Source organism: Oncorhynchus nerka, linkage group LG15 (assembly GCF_034236695.1).
Source record: "Oncorhynchus nerka isolate Pitt River linkage group LG15, Oner_Uvic_2.0, whole genome shotgun sequence".
Lineage (NCBI taxonomy): Eukaryota > Metazoa > Chordata > Actinopteri > Salmoniformes > Salmonidae > Oncorhynchus > Oncorhynchus nerka.
In genome coordinates, this window is record NC_088410.1 from 24319277 (window position 1) to 24339610 (window position 20334).

At 45.1% G+C, this 20334-nt stretch overlaps 2 protein-coding genes and 1 long non-coding RNA gene across 5 annotated transcripts in view; 1 reads left to right on the forward strand and 2 right to left on the reverse strand.

The window, feature by feature from the left end:
- Positions 1-5630: 5630 nt before the first annotated feature.
- The window catches only part of LOC135560148 (uncharacterized), a 630141-nt gene continuing 615437 nt past the window's right edge, over positions 5631-20334 (reverse strand). The window contains exon 2 of the long non-coding RNA XR_010458718.1: positions 5631-5829. This is a non-coding gene — a long non-coding RNA (uncharacterized LOC135560148). The remainder of the gene's footprint in view (positions 5830-20334) is intronic.
- On the reverse strand, positions 5866-8640 carry wdr83os (WD repeat domain 83 opposite strand). The gene is made up of 4 exons (XM_029654761.2): positions 8477-8640; positions 8135-8240; positions 7124-7221; positions 5866-6032 (listed from the first exon to the last, which is right to left on the reverse strand). Exons 1-4 carry the CDS (start codon positions 8524-8526, stop codon positions 5966-5968), a joined length of 321 nt encoding a protein of 106 aa, XP_029510621.1. The 5' UTR covers positions 8527-8640; the 3' UTR covers positions 5866-5965.
- Positions 8698-12885, forward strand: wdr83 (WD repeat domain containing 83). Of its 3 annotated transcripts, none has more exons than XM_029654760.2 (9): positions 8698-8928; positions 9059-9174; positions 9369-9489; positions 11032-11104; positions 11344-11392; positions 11582-11708; positions 11800-11867; positions 11977-12200; positions 12420-12885. In XM_029654760.2, exons 2-9 carry the CDS (start codon positions 9072-9074, stop codon positions 12588-12590), a joined length of 936 nt encoding a protein of 311 aa, XP_029510620.1. In that variant the 5' UTR covers positions 8698-8928; positions 9059-9071; the 3' UTR covers positions 12591-12885. The 3 variants fall into 3 exon arrangements, with proteins under 3 accessions (XP_029510620.1, XP_029510618.1, XP_029510619.1); XM_029654758.2 differs by having other exon boundaries at positions 8700-8928; positions 10999-11104; XM_029654759.2 differs by having other exon boundaries at positions 8700-8919; positions 10999-11104.

Consider the following 20334-nt stretch of genomic DNA (forward strand, 5'->3'; position numbering starts at 1 on the left):
AGGCTACTATATTAATAACAGGCTAATATACCAATAACAGGCTAATATACCAATAACAGGCTACTATACCAATAACAGGCTAATATACCAATAACAGGCTAATATACCAATAACAGGCTACTATACCAATAACAGGCTAATATACCAATAACATGATACTATACCAATAACAGGCTAATATACCAATAACAGGCTAATATACCAATAACAGGCTACTATACCAATAACAGGCTACTATACCAATAACAGGCTAATATACCAATAACAGGCTAATATACCAATAACAGGCTACTATACCAATAACAGGCTACTATACCAATAACAGGCTAATATACCAATAACAGGCTACTATACCAATAACAGGCTACTATATTAATAACAGGCTAATATACCAATAACAGGCTAATATACCAATAACAGGCTAATATACCAATAACAGGCTACTATACCAATAACAGGCTACTATACCTATGGGTAATGTTTAACTATGATGGTGTATGTTGCAGTTGTTCTAGTCTAAATGTTTCCACCTTATTGCCAGTTGTTTCCATATCCCTGTGACACACAGTAGGGACTCGCCCACATCCACCCTCTGTTGAATATCACACGATCAAAGACACCCAAATGGCACCCTATTCCATATGTAGTGCACTATTTTTGACCGGGCCCATAGGGTTGTGCACTATAGAAGCAGTGCACAAAACATTAGGAACATCTTCTCTTTCCATGACAGACTGACCAGGTGAATTCAGGTGAAAGCTGTAATATGATCCCTTATCGAGGTCACTTGTTAAATCCACTTCAATCAGTGTAGATGAAGGGGAGGAAACAGGTTATAGAAGAACTGTTATGCCTTGAGACAATGGAGACATGGATTGTGTATGTGTGCTATTCAGAGAGTGAATGGACAAGACAAAATATTAAAGTGCCTTTGAACGTGGTATGGTAGTAGGTGCCAGGAGCACCGGTTTGAGTGTGTCAAGAACTGCAGCAATGCTGGGTTTTTCACACTCAGAAGTTTCCTGTGTTTATCAAGAATGGTTCACCATCCAAAGGACATCCAGCAAGTTGACACAACTGTGTGAAGCATTGGAGTCAACATTGACCAGCATCCCTGTGGAACGCTTTGACACCTTGTAGAGTCCATGCCCTGACGAACTGAGGCTGTTCTGAGGCCAAAACGGGGGAGGGGATTGCAACTCAATATTAGGAATGAGTTCCTAATGTTTAGTACACTGTAGAATAGTGTGCCATTTGGGACACAGTGTGCTCTCTGAAGTGTTGTGATCTGTGTTGTTTGAATCACTCCATATGAATCACTCTATATGAATAACTCTACATGAACCACTCTATATGAATCTCTCTATATGAACCACTCTATATGAATCACTCTATATGAATAACTCTACATTTACATTTACATTTAAGTCATTTAGCAGACGCTCTTATCCAGAGCGACTTACAAATTGGTGCATTCACCTTATGACCTCAAGGTGAATCTCTCTATATGAATCACTCTACATGAATCATTCTATATGAACCACTCTATATGAATCACTCTACATGAATAACTCTACATGAACCACTCTATATGAATCTCTCTATATGAATCACTCTACATGAATCATTCTATATGAACCACTCTATATGAATCACTCTACATGAATCATTCTACATGAACCACTCTATATGAATCTCTCTATATGAATCACTCTACATGAATCATTCTACATGAACCACTCTATATGAACCACTCTATATGAATCACTCTACATGAATCATTCTATATGAACCACTCTATATGAATCGCTCTATATGAACCACTCTACATGAATCACTCTATATGAATCACTCCATATGAACCACTCTACATGAATCACTCCATATGAATCTCTCTATATGAATAACTCTACATGAACCACTCTATATGAACCACTCTATATGAATCACTCTACATGAATCATTCTATATGAACCACTCTATATGAATCGCTCTATATGAACCACTCTACATGAATCACTCTATATGAATCACTCCATATGAACCACTCTACATGAATCACGCTATATGAATCACTCTACATGAATCATTCTACATGAATCATTCTATATGAACCCCTCTATATGACAAGTGCAAGATAAGATACATTGGATAAACAGAGGGGAAGAGGGAAAGAGTGTGTGTGTTTTATGTGAGTGTGTGTGTCGTTACATCTAGTGTGTGTGTATGGCCCACATAGCTAATTTCCAGAGTGGAGGTTACATCTCTGCCCTGCTGGCAGTGAGCGGAGCGGCAGAGGGGGTGTGTGTGTGTCGGCAAGACGCTGACTCAGGCTCTCCTCGTCATCAGCCCTGTCACCAATCACTCACCCTGTAAGGGCCCTCTGACACACGACACACACAACCAGTTGTTTACGGGCCTATTTAGATGATGTACGTAAGTGGTCCGTGTCCCACAATAGGATCCATTAGGGGGACCAAGAGAAAAGAGTGCCAGAATACGAATTTAAGACAAATATCACGATTCACCTTCATTCAATCTTCCTCTGTGGCCACATCCCTAATGGCACCCTATTCCCCTACGGGCCCTGGTCAACAGTGGTGCACTGTGTAGGGAATAGGATGCTATTTGGGACTAACCCTGTGTCAGTCTGACTCATCAGTCTCTCTTTGGAGCAAAGAGAGAGATGAGAAGAGAATGAGAGATAAAGAGAGTATTGTATGGTTTGATAAAAGAAGGTGAAGCAGAACGGTGGTATTGCACGTACCTGTTACTACACCGTAACCTTCAGTAGGCCTCTATAATGTATGTGTGAGAGAGAGAGAGAGGGAGGGAGAGAGAGAGAGAGAGAGGAGCAGAAACAGTGATAGGGAGAGACAGAGAGAGAGAGAGAGAGAGAGAGAGAGAGAGCAGAAACAGTGATAGGTAGAGACAGAGAGAGAGAGAGAGAGAGAGAGAGAGAGAGAGAAAGAGAGAGGGAGAGAGAGAGAGAGAGAGAGAGGGAGCAGAAACAGTGATAGGGAGAGACAGAGAGAGAGAGAGAGAGAGAGAGAGAGAGAGAGAGAGAGAGAGAGAGACAGAGAGAGGGACAGAGAGAGAGAGAGAGGGGAGCAGAAACAGTGATAGGGAGAGACAGAGAGAGGGAGAGACAGAGAGAGAGAGAGAGAGAGAGAATGAGAGTGGAGACAGAGGGAGAGAGAAAGAGCTGAAATAGAGACAAAGAGAGAAAGAGCAGAAACAGCAAGAGGGAGACAGCAAGAGAGAGAATGAGAGACAGAGAGGGGATAGAGGGAGAGAGATAGAAAGAAAAAGCAGAAACAGAAAGAGAGGAGACAGAGGGAGAAAGAAAAGAGCTGAAACAGAGAGAGGAGACAGAGGGAGAAAGAAAAGAGCTGAAACAGAGAGAGGAGACAGAGGGAGAAAGAAAAGCTGAAACAGAGAGAGGAGACAGAGGGAGAAAGAAAAGAGCTGAAACAGAGAGAGGAGACAGGGAGAAAGAAAAGAGCTGAAACAGAGAGAGGAGACAGAGGGAGAAAGAAAAGAGCTGAAACAGAGAGAGGAGACAGAGGGAGAAAGAAAAGAGATGGTACAGAGAGGAGACAGGGAGAAAGGAAAGAGCTGAAACAGAGAGAGGAGACAGGGAGAAAGAAAAGAGCTGAAACAGAGAGAGGAGACAGAGGGAGAAAGAAAAGAGCTGAAACAGAGAGAGGAGACAGAGGGAGAAAGAAAAGAGCTGGTACAGAGAGGAGACAGGGAGAAAGAAAAGAGCTGAAACAGAGAGAGGAGACAGAGGGAGAAAGGAAAGAGCTGAAACAGAGAGAGGAGACAGAGGGAGAAAGGAAAGAGCTGAAACAGAGATAGGAGACAGAGGGAGAAAGAAAAGAGCTGAAACAGAGAGAGGAGACAGAGGGAGAAAGGAAAGAGCTGAAACAGAGACAACGAGAGAGAAGAGAGAAAGAGAGAGACAGAGGGAGAGAGAGCAGAAACAGCTAGAGAATGAAAGAGAAAAGAGAGAGAGGAAGAGAGAGAAAAGAGTGGAGACAGCAAGAGAAAGAGTTATGTGCTAGGAGTTTTGCGTGTTTTAATCCATACTGTCTGAGATCAGTACTCAAGTGAGCCAGTTCCTTCATCAAGGATTTGTCCCCAATGGCACCCTATTCCTTACATAGTGCACTACTGGACTGGTCAAAAGTGGTGCACTATATAGGGAATAGAATGCCATTTGGGATGAAGCCAGACCATGAGATGCTCATTGCTTACTAATTTGTAAAGCAACTCCGCCCTCTAGTGGTCAATGGTAATCAACAATCATTGTTTTCCAACACATCTCCAATCAGGCAAGATTAGGCAGAGGCGATAGGCCTACAGCAGTAGAGATAGGCCTACAGCAGTAGCACAAGTGGTCATTTGGTGCATATTCAGTGTGCGGGCCTTTCTGTTCTATTCAAGATTTTAATAACCCAAAAAATACACCCACCCCACTGATCAAAAAAGGAGATAACTGCAGATGCAACAAATTCAATATCCTCTCTTTCTTCTGTCGTGGCAGCAGGTAGCCTAGTGGTTAGAGCGTTGGCCCAACAACCGGAAGGTTGATGGATCGAATCCCTGAGCTGACAAGGTAAAAATCTGTTGTTCTGCGCCTGAGCGAGGCAGTTAACCCACTGGTCCCTGAAAGCTGTGGATGTTGATTAAGGCAGCACCTCTCTAATTCAGAGGTGTTGGGTTAAATGGGGAAGACTTAATGCAGTTGGACAACTGACTTTTGATACAATAAACAAGATTGGGAAAGTCAGAGAAAAGGTTTTTAAGGTACCTTCCAAAAACAGTCCAATTTGTGTTTTGAAAGCCCACATGGGAACAACAAGGGGCGAAAACAGCAATAAACTACCAAAGCAGAAAAACTAATTTACTCCTTTTCAAAAAGGTGCCCGTTGGCATTTCTATCCCCCCACCAAGTCAGTGCAAAATCAGGAGAAAAATTCAGTGGAGTTTGTTGAAACCGGTTGTCTCTGGCACGTGTCCCGAACACAGAAGTGCCCACTCTGCTGGGGCTGATCTGCCTTAGGCTGGTCGGACGTGAGTTATAAGTCCACTAAATCAGCTCCAGATCCGGCTGACTCCCCACTCTGCCTTTCCCTCTGCTCTGTCATTAGCAGGCACACACACACAGTCTGGAGGCAGAGAGCGTGTGGTGGAGAGCAGTGCCTAGATAGTGATTAGACAGGGACAGACTGAGGGCTTGAGTGAGGGTTTATGTCCTGTGTGTGAGTGTGGCGGGGGGGACCTTTTAGGACTGAGGTAGCTATTCCCAGAGCTAAACTGCAGAGTGAGATTGTACACATTACTGACTGCCTAGAGAGGCACACAGTCACTTTCATAACAGTTGCTCAATGTAAGCTCTTGGGTCAGATATTGGAAGGCAGTGGTGTTTGGGCCTAAAGACCCAAGACGTTATCAGAACATGCATGTGTAACAGACCTGAATTGGTTAAACTCCTCAGCTTGGAATACCAATCCAACTTGTACCTTTTCGGTGGCACAGCTGGCTAAAGGTGTTTCATGAGGGTGGTCACGGTACAGCTAAGCACAGTGACCCCCGTCACATGTAACAGGACAAACAAAACACAGTGACTTTATAAAACCTTCCATCTTTATTTCCAACTAACAGACCTCAGCTTACAGCGGGTGAATCAGACAATTCAATAGAAAACCTGCAATATCTCCAGGAAGAGAGAGATTTTGGAGAATAACCAGGACCACCTGGTCTTCTTGTTCTTGCCTCATGTCCACCATTGTGTTTCCTCTCAATACATCCATCTTATCCCTCCTCCCTCTCTGTCTCCATCCATCCATCCCTCTCTCTCTCTCTCCCAGATGGTCAGTGGGCGAGTCAGGAGTCCGTCTCCCACTCTCAGTCTGGAACCGCCCCTCTCCTGCAAGGCCCCCCCGCCATTGGTCCTTGGTTACCACGGTGGCGACATGGGCTGGGGGTTCTGGAGGTATGACATCACCACGGCTGAGATGGACAGCCTGATCGAAAGAAGAGATTGAAGGAAAAAAAAGGATGAGAGAAAATAAAAATGAATTAGCAATAAATATTGAAGAGATTGCTCAGCAGAAGCATCAGTGCCTTCAGGTTCGGTGGTTACACTGTCCTCTTTTTCACAGATCTAGGATCAGCTTACCATCCCTTAGGTCTTAACCTTCACTATAAAAGAAAAACCAAACCGACCTTGGATCAGTGTGTGTGTGTAATATATATATATATACACACACACACAATAAAAACTTCATATTTTCCATTGTGATTAGGCCTATATCGCAGTTGCTGCATATAACACTTCTACAACATTTTGCTGATCCACACAGTTTGTGTTACCAGCCAGGAGGGCATAGAGACAATCTTTAATAAAAAACTAATCTAGGTGATGGACTGGGAGGCATCTACTACTGATGTCCTGACACACTCTACTTTACCTGCAGAGCCACACACACTACTTTTCCTGGAAAAATGCCACACAGACACACACGCTCCCACAAAGTAAGTGGTATTATCTGCTGTAGTTAATTGTTATGGGTAAATGCAACACCTGGAGGTCAATGTTAAAAGCTTTTGGACATTAAAGCTGAGCCCATCGCATGTCACAATGCCAGGTAGAGCCGAGCGTTGCCAAACTAACTTCCGGTGTCTTTAGTTTTATTGCCAGGAGTGCATTCATTAGCGCAATCCGTAGCAAAACATTTTGCAACGGAAACATTTAGCAATGAAAAGTGTTTTTTATTGGACACATTCCGGTTAGTCCCTCCTCCGTTTGGTTCCTAGGGAATTACACCCCAGGCAGAATAAGAGCTGCCAAACTAACTTCCTGCTGCGTCCTGGTATTACAGTTAACACATTAACAGTGAGCCATTAGGAGACAGATAATAGAGAACTCTGCATTTTGGCATAATAGCAGACACTTTTTACACTTTTCTTTCACTCGCCCTCATAGTCGCATACAGACCCTGGGTAGGTTACCTGGGTAGGTTACCTGGGTAGGTTGGAAATATGAGACAGAACACGTACACACACACAGACAGAGAGAGACAGAGAGAGACACACACATATTTGTTCTACTCACATAAAGCTGCTCATCATCTGTTTGGTGTCTTCGGAGCTGCGTGAGTTAGCGAAGCTGATGAAGGAGCAGTACACTGCTATCCACGCACACCACTTTAACTGAAACACACAACACAGAAGGCTAAGGACCACAGAATGACCCACATACTATACTTTATAATGCGCTGTGTGTGTGTCAGCTTTTCTGCATGAGGCTGTAGAGGTGCTGTGGCATAGCCAGACAGTGACTAATGTAATGGTGTAAGATAATGTGCCTACGTGTAACAGGTTAAGATCATACTGCAATTTCAATCCACTGCTTGAAATGTCACCATTAGCATTGCTGAATATGTGCCTTTTTCGATGGCGCAACTGGCTAGTATGTTGTCAAGCGGGCGGTCACATGTGTTTGAGAAGCAGAGGATCACTAGTTCGAGCTCAGTAAGAGGACAGGGAGAGTGAAGGAAGATACGTTGCTATGCTAGCACAGGGACACCGGTGCCCTACATAACATTTTAGGACTGATTTCAGTGGCAGCAGTCAGAGGGAAAGGTGTTGATTAAAAGAGTCATTAAATAGTTGGTAGCGTCAAGGTTACCGGTGTGCTGGACTTTTCATCAACTCCACTATTGGACGTAGTGACAATTCATCCAATCGTAGAGTAGTAGACCGTCACATTACCTAGGTGGGTGTAGCGGTGTATCACCCAGCACCACACACAGTCAATTAGGGATATGTGACAGAAAGTACTGGCTCCAGTTGATTTGGGGGCACACACCCTTCTAGGATAAACCACTCAGTTGAAAGGCTGGAGTCAGTTGAAAGGCTGGAGTTGGTCCCCAGGTGGTAGACTTTAGTCCTGTAAATGGGAACACAGTGGGGCAACGTCTCCTTTGGGAGGTTTATCTCTCACACACACACACACACACACACACACACACACACACACACACACACACTTAATGGGGGAGGGGCGAGGTCGTCTGTCTGTGTGTGTGTGTCAGTGTGGTAAAAACAGATGTCTCTGGGTCACCTTCAGCATCAGGCCACACATGCTGAAGATCATGCCGAGTAGGTTCATGTAGTCTGGAGTCGGGTCTTCCAGGGTGGGGTTTGCTTCTGTGCTGGGGGGCTTGTATCTGTAACAACAACAACCAAGATATGAATGACCCTACCACAAATAACACAACTAGCTACCTTACTTAGTTATACGTCAGTGTAACAACATCTAGTTAGTTCACAAAATGACAGGCGTTCTAGCTAGCTTGTTAGCTAGTCTATAATCGCGTTAGAATAGTGCTGAAGACGTGTGATTTAGCTAAGTAGCTATCTCGTTAGCCCGCAAACCCAACGACATTTACTCAATTGTACTCACCGGATAATTTTGTTTACCCTTTGTGGGCCTGACATGTTGTTTGCGGACATAATGTCCTTCTTGTTGAGATATTTTTAAGGATTAATTTAGTGGCAAAACGGTGTTGAGTGGGACCCGTCAGCTAGCTGGGCGAATGAAGGGGCGGGGCCTATCATTTCCGCCGTGCGATGGATGCATTTCAAAATAAATGCTTTAAAGGACGCGAAGGACTCTATCAATGCGGAGGGAGAATGTTCGGACTTTTATTTCGACACAAATGCTTTTACCCGGAACGAAACGATTATCACAGACAGGAAGTAAACCACACATTTGCAAAAATATGAACATTCTGGAGCATAAACTGTAGGGGGGAAAAAGTACTTGTTCGTTTGCTGTTAGCTAACAGAAATCAATATGAGTCAGTTAATGATTGCTCTCTCATCAAACTAAAGCGAACAAGCAAGGTATTTCAGGTAGATAGCTATCCAAGCTCCATGATGCTCTTTCCATAGCACTTGCTCTTTCCACTACTAACGTTAGCGTAGTTGATGCTCAAGTCAGGAGAAAAATAATAGCTATATGTTTCAACCTCTCTTTCTACAGGCAGAAGTGTGAAATGTCGTTTCCCCAGCCCAAACCTGAGGTCCCTCAGCTCCCCCAAAACCTTCTCAGGACCATAGACTGCCAACAAGGGGCTGTAAGAGCTGTGCGATTCAATGGTGAGAACTCAAACAAACACCCATACCGTGAGGTGCATTGACTGGTGCTCTACTTGGAGCTGCTTGTGTATGTCATGAGAGGCTGTATCTACATAACGCGTTTCAGGTGTTTTTCATCCTCTCATTTTCTCTCGACCCACCTCTTTCTCCCTCCCTGTCTCTCTCTCCCCCACCCCTCTCCCTCTCTTTCTCAGCTGATGGTAACTACCTGCTGTCTTGCGGCAGTGACAAGTCTCTGAAGTTGTGGAGTGTAAGTCGAGGGACACTGCTGAAGACGTACAGTGGTCATGGATACGAGGTTCTAGATGCTGATGGGTCAGTGTCTGTATTATTACACAAACCTATATCAGAAAGTAAGCTGGCCCTCTTTGAAGTCTTGTAGATCGATGCATTGCTCTCTTTTTGGTTGTAAAGCCCTCTTGCATAAACTTCTGTGGTACGTTACTTAATTGTTAACCTGCAGAGGTACGAGTTACCAGACCCGGTCTCAGGGATGGCTTACTCTGGAGATACCTCCACTGAGTTAGGTCAATTTTTTAATCTGATTTGAGTTTTTGTAGTCTCCAAAACGGTGTAAAACGTGATTATTTGGTGTCTCTACAGCAGGGGTCTCCAACCTTTTCTGTCACGAGACCTGCAACTCTTCCCGGGGTCCTAGGTGTTCAACAGATGTGTTTTATGTCAATATACCTCGTAAAATCATTTGTAAAACTACTCTCAATATTACAATTATTCAAAGAGAAACATTGAAAATTGATGTTTTGAGTCCATGTCAGCGCTTAAATCACATCTGAAGAAAACAATTGGTGTGAAAAAAAACAATTAATTTAAACGTTTTAGTGTAAAGAGGAATGTGTCAGTTGAGCGATGTTTCTGCTGAGACTGCTGCAGCATGTCATGGCAGGGTTTGCAAAACAATCGCCACACAATTGAAACAAATAATCAAAATATAGTTCTGTCAGGTAAGTCTACATTGCACTTAACGTTTCATTGAGAAAGTCTTACTGTCTACCCACAAGACGGTTATCATCATTGCTAACTGTCCAGCAAACAGAGTGATAGACAAACGCGTGCACTAAACAGACAGCAATATTGCTGGAAATGAATTGTCAGATATTGTGCTAAGTTTGGGTTTTGAAGGCAGTGGTGGCTAACCAGGGGAGGGATAATGTCACTGTGGATTTGATTGGATAGTAGCAGGGAGCTTTATGTTTAGGACCGTTTGCGATGGAACACATTTAAAAAATGCACTTTCAGAACTGATTGGCGAGCTAATCACAGGTGGGCTGAGAGCTACTGGTAGATCTGCCTGATGGAGACCCTTGCTCTAGAGCAATACAGACAGCTGATTGAGGAACACTTTATTGAAGAATGTGTTTGGTAAAGGCCACATTTGGGTTAAATAAAGCTGATCCTAGATCTGATTGAGTGGGAAGCACTTAACTTCACTAAGCGTTCTCTTTCAGTGTGATAGCTAGCTTATATGCAGACGCCAATGCCTGTATGTTCCCCTATATGAAGTAGGAGATATGCATTAGAAATGATACATACGGTATAGTTGATAGATAAGAAGCAGAACATTTTTTACTCATTCAGTATTCTTGTTTAAGTTCCCCTATCCATCCATCTGCCTTCTGTGTCCATTACTCTCTGTCTGTCTTGCCTCTGCTGGTCATTCTCTATGTGATCAATCTGCTTGCTTGTGTAGTCTTCCTCTCTCCATCTGCCTGCTTTGTCCTTCACTGTCTCCCTGCTGCCTCTGGGCCCCTGGGGGAATAGGATCTGAGGTAGTGGTGTGTGTCTTACCATCGATTCCTTCCCTAGTTCCTATGACAACAGCCAGCTGTGTTCCTGCAGCTCGGACAAGACGGTGATCCTCTGGGACGTCGCCACGGGACAGGTCACCCGGAAACTCAGGGGTCACGCTGGGGTGAGAGAAAATAATACAATGTTTTCCTGTGTCACAGAGAGGGAGATGGAGTTTTAGAGAAAGAGGGGAGGGGGAAAGAGGCGGGTAGGAGAGGTCAGGTGGGTCAGAAAAAAAATATAGAAAGATATGTTTATGTTGAAGGAATAGAGACAGGAAAGAATACAACAACTAAACCTCTAACTGGAGCCATTTATTAACATGGATATGGCTCTGCCTCTGGTCTGTCTCTCTGTTTGCAGAAAGTCAACTGTGTCCAGTTCAATGAAGAAGCTACAGTCATTTTATCTGGTGAGTTTTCTCGTTCCTCCGTCCTTCCTCAGCAAAGTGCATCTCATTCACCTCTACAACCAGGTTTGTGGCTTCAGCATTGTCCTGCTCATCCACAACAGGACCCATCTCGTGTGTGTGTGTGTGTGTGTGTGTGTGTGTGTGTGTGTGTGTGTGTGTGTGTGTGTGTGTACTCGTGTCGGTCTCTAGGCTCCATAGATGGTACAGTGCGCTGCTGGGACACCAGGTCCAGAAAATTTGACCCCATCCAGATTCTGGACGAGGCTCAGGATGGTGTCAGCAGTCTGAAGGTGTCTGAACACGAGCTGCTCACTGGGTCAGTACCCAGTCTGAACCTTTCTGTTCATTTCAGTTTGATTCTTATAGGAGAGTCCTCTAAGCATCTTTTCTATCATGTCTTTCTCCAGGTCAGTGGACGGGAGAGTGAGACGGTATGACCTGCGGATGGGCCAGCTGCATGTGGACTTCATCAACAGTCAGTATCTAGTCTTACCAACTAGTTGTTGTACTAACTATCACTAACTTCTGTACCTAAACCACCCTGAGTCGCATTGATTTGTTATGTGTTTGTCTCTGTGTTCCAGGCCCCATCACGTGTGTGTGTTTCAGTGCGGACGGCCAGTGCACTCTGACCTCCAGCCTGGACTCCACCGTGCGTCTACTGGACAAGAGCACAGGGGAGATGCTGGGAGAGTTCACAGGACACAAGATGAAGGGCTACAAGCTGGACTGCTGTCTGTCCAGTAAGGATACTCACGTCCTGAGCTGCTCTGAAGACGGACACGTGTACTGCTGGGACCTGGTAGAGGTACGAGGGATGGAGGATTTGTTAATCTAATAGATAGCTCCACTACCTATCAAAATGAATTGATTTGATTAGTTGATTTTGCTAACTGGATGCGTATTTGAAACGGAATAGCACAGCAGTATCTGTAAATGTCAACAGCTGCAGATTCAAGGACTTGGTATGTGTGCCTATTGGTGTTAGATTCTTTCCCTCTTTGAACATCTCTTGTTTCTCTCTCAGGGTTCTCTGATGCTGAAGCTGCCAGTCGGGAAGGCTGTCGTCCAATCGCTGTCTTTCCATCCCTCGGAGACCCGCCTCCTCACAGCCATGGAGGGGCGTGTCCAGGTGTGGGGGGCGGAGCCAGAGGAAACTGAAGAGGACGTGGTGGTTGTTAAACAGGAAAAAGCATAGTAATCTTTCTGTTATGTCCACCTAATGGAAAAGAGTCATGATATCGTCAGAACTGATGAGTTCCCTACTGAACTGCCTGTTCTTGACTAAGGGTCAGGGATCGGATTTTGGTTGAGGGAAATGGTTGTGTGGTTGAAAAGTGACGTGCCGTTGCTTCCATGGCTAAAATATGGAATAAATCAATGAAAGTACTGCTGATGTTCCCAGCATTATCAATAATGTTTTTTTTAATATTCATTGTAAATATTTTGTAAATGATGAGTTTTGAATAAACTCTTCTTGTTTTCCAAATGAACCATAGGCTCTAATATATATTTCTTAGTAGCCATGAGGGAAAATGTAATACCACTCACCAACATTGGTCATAAAACATGTAGATATGGTTGTCTTTATTACGAGTTGTACATATGAATATGGCACATGGACAAAATAAATAAAGTAGCATCATACAGTTAACATCTCAAATAAATAAATAATTTATTTTACATAAATACCTTGTTGGTTTGCTGAGGACCTTTTTTCGAATTGTAACAGTTTTACTCAACAATCAACCATAGTGTTAACCACTATTCATTTAATCTATGCAGCAAAATAAGATCCATTCAACGTCATTGGTATAATAAAAAAACTCCCCCAAAGCAACTTTAAATAAATATAAATATACATACGCAAAATGAATGCATTTCTTTCTAGCAAATTATAGCTACATCTGTAATCTCTTTCCTCCTGATTCTCCTTTTGTACAGCCTGAGCCTCTATGTCGCTCCCATTGCATTCTGAACAGCCAATGGCCACGGCCCAAAAGTCAATGTTCAGGCCCTCCCCCTTCACGTCCAGCTCCTCCCCATTAACCCACACAGGTACACCCTGCAGCCGACAGCTTCTCCACCTTGTGCCAGCGATGGGCGTTATCCAAAAAGGCTAGATCTTCGTGGTGGGTGGGCCTGCAGCAGGGTCCATTCTGCCACGGCTCTCCATTCTGCTCGGGCAGGGCCCCCCTCAGGAGCAGGTTGGTCAGGGTCAGATCATGGTTGGAGCGGACACGGGGACAGTCTCCGCTGCAGTACTTGAAGAGGACGGTCTCGTCCGCGTCGTAGCCCAGACCCAGCTCTCGTACCTGGAGGAGGATGGAGCGGAGACGACATTGGGTTGAAGAGCGGCGGGACCGGATTGGGGCTGGGGATGGGACGGAACCCCTTTGGTCTTCTACTCCAAATCCGGAACCTTCTGTGTTCTTATTGTTGTTGTTCCCTTTGTTGGATTCTCCTCCTCCACCTCTCCTCTCCTCTGATGGGGAGGATGATGCTTGCCCTCGCTGCTCTGAAAGATGGTGATAAAGAGAGAGGGTTATTAAAAAACTCATCACACCAGCTTGGACCAGATTGCATTACACTCTAGACTGCAGTAGACTGATAGTCAGTGCTACCCTACAGAAAAACTTCAGAACAGAAATCACACAATATGCTCTCAAAATTCTCCAGTGACTGTGTATGCCTTGTCACTCAAGTCCCAGTGACAAACATCATCCTGATGTAAACCAATCTCAAAGTACACAACAATATCTAGACACATATAACCCAGTACAAAACTGAAGAAAATAGGAAGAAATTCTATCCTGTCCCATCTCCAATGTCGAAGGTCGTGAGTCGTGACCCCCATCCATCCTTACCGAGTAGTGAGCGCAGCCAGTGTCCCTCTCCTCTCTGGACACAGAACAGCAGAACGACCAGCTTCAGTAGAGACCTCATATCTCCCCTCTTCTCTTATGTTGATCCCTCTTCCTCTCTAAGTAAACGATTGAACAGTGGATGAGTGTCTACGAGTGATGCTGAGATGCAACAGAGTCCCAACCTCCATTATATATCCCTCCGAAAAGAAGGGGGGATGAGACAGGATGTGGGGGGCGGTGAAACGGGGGGGTACACTAACCCGTTCCTCGCCAAAGCGCCAAGCCCGTAGACTCACTTGAGTTTTGACGGTTAGCGGTTTGATTGTTGGATGGGTGTTTGACCAAGAAATGTGTCATATTGGGATTATATTTAACAGGTATAAATTGCATTCTGAGGGCCCAGGTGTTTTCCGATGGATGCAAAGGCTGCTTCATGGGAAAAATGAAATCTGGAGGCTAATAACTTAAAGCTGTTTGGAAGTTGAATGGCGGGCTAGGCTGGTCAGAGGTTGAGTTGGTTGGCAATTGATGCTAGGCAGAACTACCACTTGAACAGTTGAAGAAAGAGAGAGAGAGAGAGGGTGTAATATAAACAAAAGACCTGAGGGATTGACACTGACTTGAGGACATAGAAAAATAGACAGTTAAAGTAAAAAGTCCACCAGGTCAATGTTCAAATGAGACAGAAAGCGAAGAATGCATTTCTGTCTCTTTCGGGCCAGTAAAGAAAGAGTTGAAATAAAAGAGGGAAGGGATGGTCGTAATTAAAAAAGAGAAGAAGGAAAAAAACACGACAGGAGATATTTTAATGGACATTCCGAGACTGGCGACTGACATTCCCAGATCTTCAGTAACTTCTTCCATAAATTCAGGGATTTGGTTGGAAATGTGGGCTTGTCAGGTCACATTATCAGACCAAATCATTTCAAATACTTTAACTGGGCTTGATTGAGATTGCCAATGGAATAGCCCCATAACCCTGCCCATCTGGCCCTCTAACACACACACACACACACACACACACACACACACACACACACACACACACACACACCTACCCATAGAGCTCTCTCTCTCTGCTTGTGTGTGTGGGTGAGTGAGTGAGTGTGTGTCAGTCAGTATCTGAAACATGGAAAAACACTGGGCGCCCAAACCGTCTTTTCACAATCACAACCAAATAAGCCCATGGGTGGAAGAAAGCATGTAGTCTAGGCCTAATATGACACTGTATCAAGATGACATCAGCTATCATTCCTTCATTCCTTCTCTTTTGTGTGTGTGTGTGTATGTGTGTGTCCACGACGGATATTGAGATACAGCTCACCTGCCAATACAGCTCTCTCTCTGCTTGTATGTGTGTGTGTGTGTGTGTGTGTGTGTGTGTGTGTCAGACTGCATTGATTCAGAGGGTTTATTCAGTGACCAATTCAGACAATAATCTTCCAGACTGTTAAGAGTTTTCATGAATGCTTTGATGCTGCTGACCATCATGTGATGACTGTGACACAAACCACATCTAACTGGTGACTAACCCTCCTGGTGGGAAAGTGAAGCTAATGATGTTTGAGGATATGCGTTCAAGTCTCTTGTCTAAACTCTCAATGACGTCTTTAAGCCCTCACGGACCGTATGACTGGACATTTCTCACTAGGTGAACATCCTGATCATCAACAGTGACAAGACGACTGAGTCGATTCCACTCTCTACTACTTTTGCTCTTCACTTTTTCTCTCCTTCCATCATCAGCCATCACTTTACCCAGAATACATGTCCCTGCATCTCTCAGCACCATTCATGTACTGTCTCCATGATGACATACTGTACATACTCCAGGTCAGGCCTGATACAGCTCTAAGCCCTCTCCTGCCTCTGAAGAGAGAGACAGACTGTTTAAGGTTTAAACATAGCTCCTGTAAAACCTACACATTATACACATTCTGGTTTTTACATCAGTCATCTCCGCTCCACGTCTCTCCATCCTCCTCTACCCGGAGAAGTTCTTTCTGTGATTTAAGGTGAGGTAAATACACGCTACGCAATTAGTAAGAACCCGAATTACCGAAAACTGACTTTAGGACAACACCATGTAAGAAATTGAATGAATTGGGCTTCTAACGTGTGATGGTAGGTCTATGTAGTGTAGCACTAGGCCAGGGGAGGGAGAATACCTCAGTAACAGCTAAGGTGTGATGGTAGGTCTATGTAGTGAAGCACTAGGCCAGGGGAGGGAGAATACCTCAGTAACAGCTAAGGTGTGATGGTAGGTCTATGTAGTGTAGCACCAGGCCAGGGGAGGGAGAATACCTCAGTAACAGCTAAGGTGTGATGGTAGGTCTATGTAGTGTAGCACCAGGCCAGGGGAGGGAGAATACCTCAGTAACAGCTAAGGTGTGATGGTAGGTCTATGTAGTGTAGCACCAGGGCAGGGGAGGGAGAATACCTCAGTAACAGCTAAGGTGTGATGGTAGGTCTATGTAGTGTAGCACCAGGCCAGGGGAGGGAGAATACCTCAGTAACAGCTAAGGTGTGATGGTAGGTCTATGTAGTGTAGCACCAGGCCAGGGGAGGGAGAATACCTCAGTAACAGCTAAGGTGTGATGGTAGGTCTATGTAGTGTAGCACCAGGCCAGGGGAGGGAGAATACCTCAGTAACAGCTAAGGTGTGATGGTAGGTCTATGTAGTGTAGCACCAGGCCAGGGGAGGGAGAATACCTCAGTAACAGCTAAGGTGTGATGGTAGGTCTATGTAGTGAAGCACCAGGCCAGGGGAGGAAGAATACCTCAGAACAGCTAAGGTGTGATGGTAGGTCTATGTAGTGTAGCACCAGGCCAGGGGAGGGAGAATACCTCAGTAACAGCTAAGGTGTGATGGTAGGTCTATGTAGTGTAGCACCGGGCCAGGGGAGGGAGAATACCTCAGTAACAGCTAAGGTGTGATGGTAGGTCTATGTAGTGAAGCACCAGGCCAGGGGAGGGAGAATACCTCAGTAACAGCTAAGGTGTGATGGTAGGTCTATGTAGTGTAGCACCAGGGCAGGGGAGAGAGAATACCTCAGTAACAGCTAAGGTGTGATGGTAGGTCTATGTAGTGAAGCACTAGGCCAGGGTAGGGAGAATACCTCAGTAACAGCTAAGGTGTGATGGTAGGTCTATGTAGTGAAGCACTAGGCCAGGGGAGGGAGAATACCTCAGTAACAGCTAAGGTGTGATGGTAGGTCTATGTAGTGAAGCACTAGACCAGGGGAGGGAGAATACCTCAGTAACAGCTAAGGTGTGATGGTAGGTCTATGTAGTGAAGCACCAGGCCAGGGGAGGAAGAATACCTCAGAACAGCTAAGGTGTGATGGTAGGTCTATGTAGTGTAGCACCAGGCCAGGGGAGAGAGAATACCTCAGTAAAAGCTAAGGTGTGATGGTAGGTCTATGTAGTGAAGCACTAGGCCAGGGGAGGGAGAATACCTCAGTAACAGCTAAGGTGTGATGGTAGGTCTATGTAGTGAAGCACTAGGCCAGGGGAGGGAGAATACCTCAGTAACAGCTAAGGTGTGATGGTAGGTCTATGTAGTGTAGCACCAGGGCAGGGGAGAGAGAATACCTCAGTAACAGCTAAGGTGTGATGGTAGGTCTATGTAGTGAAGCACCGGGCCAGGGGAGGGAGAATACCTCAGTAACAGCTAAGGTGTGATGGTAGGTCTATGTAGTGAAGCACTAGGCCAGGGGAGGGAGAATACCTCAGTAACAGCTAAGGTGTGATGGTAGGTCTATGTAGTGAAGCACTAGGCCAGGGGAGGGAGAATACCTCAGTAACAGCTAAGGTGTGATGGTAGGTCTATGTAGTGAAGCACCAGGCCAGGGGAGGGAGAATACCTCAGTAACAGCTAAGGTGTGATGGTAGGTCTATGTAGTGAAGCACTAGGCCAGGGGAGGGAGAATACCTCAGTAACAGCTAAGGTGTGATGGTAGGTCTATGTAGTGTAGCACCAGGCCAGGGGAGGGAGAATACCTCACTAACAGCTAAGGTGTGATGGTAGATCTATGTAGTGAAGCACTAGGCCAGGGGAGGGAGAATACCTCAGTAACAGCTAAGGTGTGATGGTAGGTCTATGTAGTGTAGCACCGGGCCAGGGGAGGGAGAATACCTCAGTAACAGCTAAGGTGTGATGGTAGGTCTATGTAGTGTAGCACCAGGGCAGGGGAGAGAGAATACCTCAGTAACAGCTAAGGTGTGATGGTAGGTCTATGTAGTGAAGCACTAGGCCAGGGGAGGGAGAATACCTCAGTAACAGCTAAGGTGTGATGGTAGGTCTATGTAGTGAAGCACTAGGCCAGGGGAGGGAGAATACCTCAGTAACAGCTAAGGTGTGATGGTAGGTCTATGTAGTGAAGCACCAGGCCAGGGGAGGGAGAATACCTCAGTAACAGCTAAGGTGTGATGGTAGGTCTATGTAGTGAAGCACTAGGCCAGGGGAGGGAGAATACCTCAGTAACAGCTAAGGTGTGATGGTAGGTCTATGTAGTGTAGCACCAGGCCAGGGGAGGGAGAATACCTCAGTAACAGCTAAGGTGTGATGGTAGGTCTATGTAGTGAAGCACTAGGCCAGGGGAGGGAGAATACCTCAGTAACAGCTAAGGTGTGATGGTAGGTCTATGTAGTGAAGCACTAGGCCAGGGGAGGGAGAATACCTCAGTAACAGCTAAAGTAAGGCAGAAAATCAGAAGTACGATCAGATACAATCTGGTGTATTTATGCTACTGTCTGGAATCAGTGACGACAGAATTAGGAAGACTTGGGAGGCTTTGGGATTGTACATGCTGACCGTGCAGGAATGTGTAAATGCCCACAGCTACAGAACGGTACATGGTGTAGACAGTCACTTAGCCTACAACTCAGAGGGAAATATGATGTGAGTAAGCATGGTTACGGAAAACCATGTGTCCAATGTTCTGTACTGAGAAGGAGCACAGACACAGACACCCATAGACATTGTCGTCCGCTGGTTGGTGTCTTTCTGCCTTCTGGTATTCAAACAAGCAGCCGAGACATTTGTCAATCAAACCTAGCTGACTCTATGGCCTTGCTGGGCTAAAAGTGATCATTTCCAAATACTCTATGCGAAACATGAAGTGTAATATACATTTGTTTCATACTATATGCATGATACACCATTGTCTGTATAGGCCTATATGAGTTATTGTTTTCCTGACATGACACTGTTGTCAGATTCTTCTCATTCCTCTCTACCTGAGACATCTTTAAATTCCAGACCATATCTTCAAGAGAAATACCAAGGGGATTGTTCTATCACTGTATCCCTCCTCCTCCTTCTCCTCCCTCTTTCTCTCTCCATCTTCATCCTTTTCTCCGGGCGCGGAGGTGGAAGGAATGTGTCAGGCCCTTTGCCCTCTCACGCTCCATGTTTTCCGAGAGGATTAACCGGGAGATGAATGTGTATTGCGAGCTTCTTTCTGTATTCCGTCTCTTACCCCGAGTGCTGATGTCTCACCTGGAGAGAAAGCTCTGAGTTAAACGGCGGTCATCCCGATTCGATATGAAGCCTTCATCACAAAAGCATCTCGGACGGCCAGTCACTGCAGTGTCAAATCCTTACTCCTTACACCGAGCCAATGGCTGATGGTGTTACTAATTGTGCACTGTAGTAATGTCTGATAACAATGTGGAGCATTGCTTATTGGCTACCTTGTGTCCAGCCTCCACCTTACGCAGCTGATCTACTGTGCAGGTGACTTGTTTATAGGGGATCTACAGACCTTTCAATATCAGATAATGCCACTCTGGATCAGTCTCACTCTGCCAAACCATAACCATTAACCTCAGAGAAACATACTTCAACTGATCTTAGAGCAGTCTTTCTCCCTGCAACTACCAGACTGCTTGGCCCAGGTTCAAAACACAACTGGATCAGGCCCTGTAGGGATCAGTGGAAACACATTTGTTTCAAATCTCTTCTCCTAACGTTTGGTGTAGAGCAGTAAATAAAGATAAACTCTCTTGGAAGGGTTCAGAGTCTGCCTGTCTGTGTCTGATGGGCTTACAGTGTTGTTTGATGGTGCAACA

Excerpts from the sequence above, each read along its gene's own strand:
- wdr83os (XM_029654761.2), bottom strand. The coding sequence starts at position 8,526 with ATGTCCGCAAACAACATGTCAGGCCCACAAAGGGTAAACAAAATTATC. Across the intron at positions 7,222-8,134 it reads TGTGTGGCCTGATGCTGAAG|TTAAAGTGGTGTGCGTGGAT; the intron begins GTGACCCAGAGA and ends TGTGTGTTTCAG. Across the intron at positions 6,033-7,123 it reads CAGATGATGAGCAGCTTTAT|GCTGTCCATCTCAGCCGTGG; the intron begins GTGAGTAGAACA and ends TCTTTCGATCAG.
- wdr83 (XM_029654758.2), top strand. The coding sequence starts at position 9,072 with ATGTCGTTTCCCCAGCCCAAACCTGAGGTCCCTCAGCTCCCCCAAAAC. Across the intron at positions 9,175-9,368 it reads AAGAGCTGTGCGATTCAATG|CTGATGGTAACTACCTGCTG; the intron begins GTGAGAACTCAA and ends TCTCTTTCTCAG. Across the intron at positions 11,105-11,343 it reads AACTCAGGGGTCACGCTGGG|AAAGTCAACTGTGTCCAGTT; the intron begins GTGAGAGAAAAT and ends CTCTGTTTGCAG.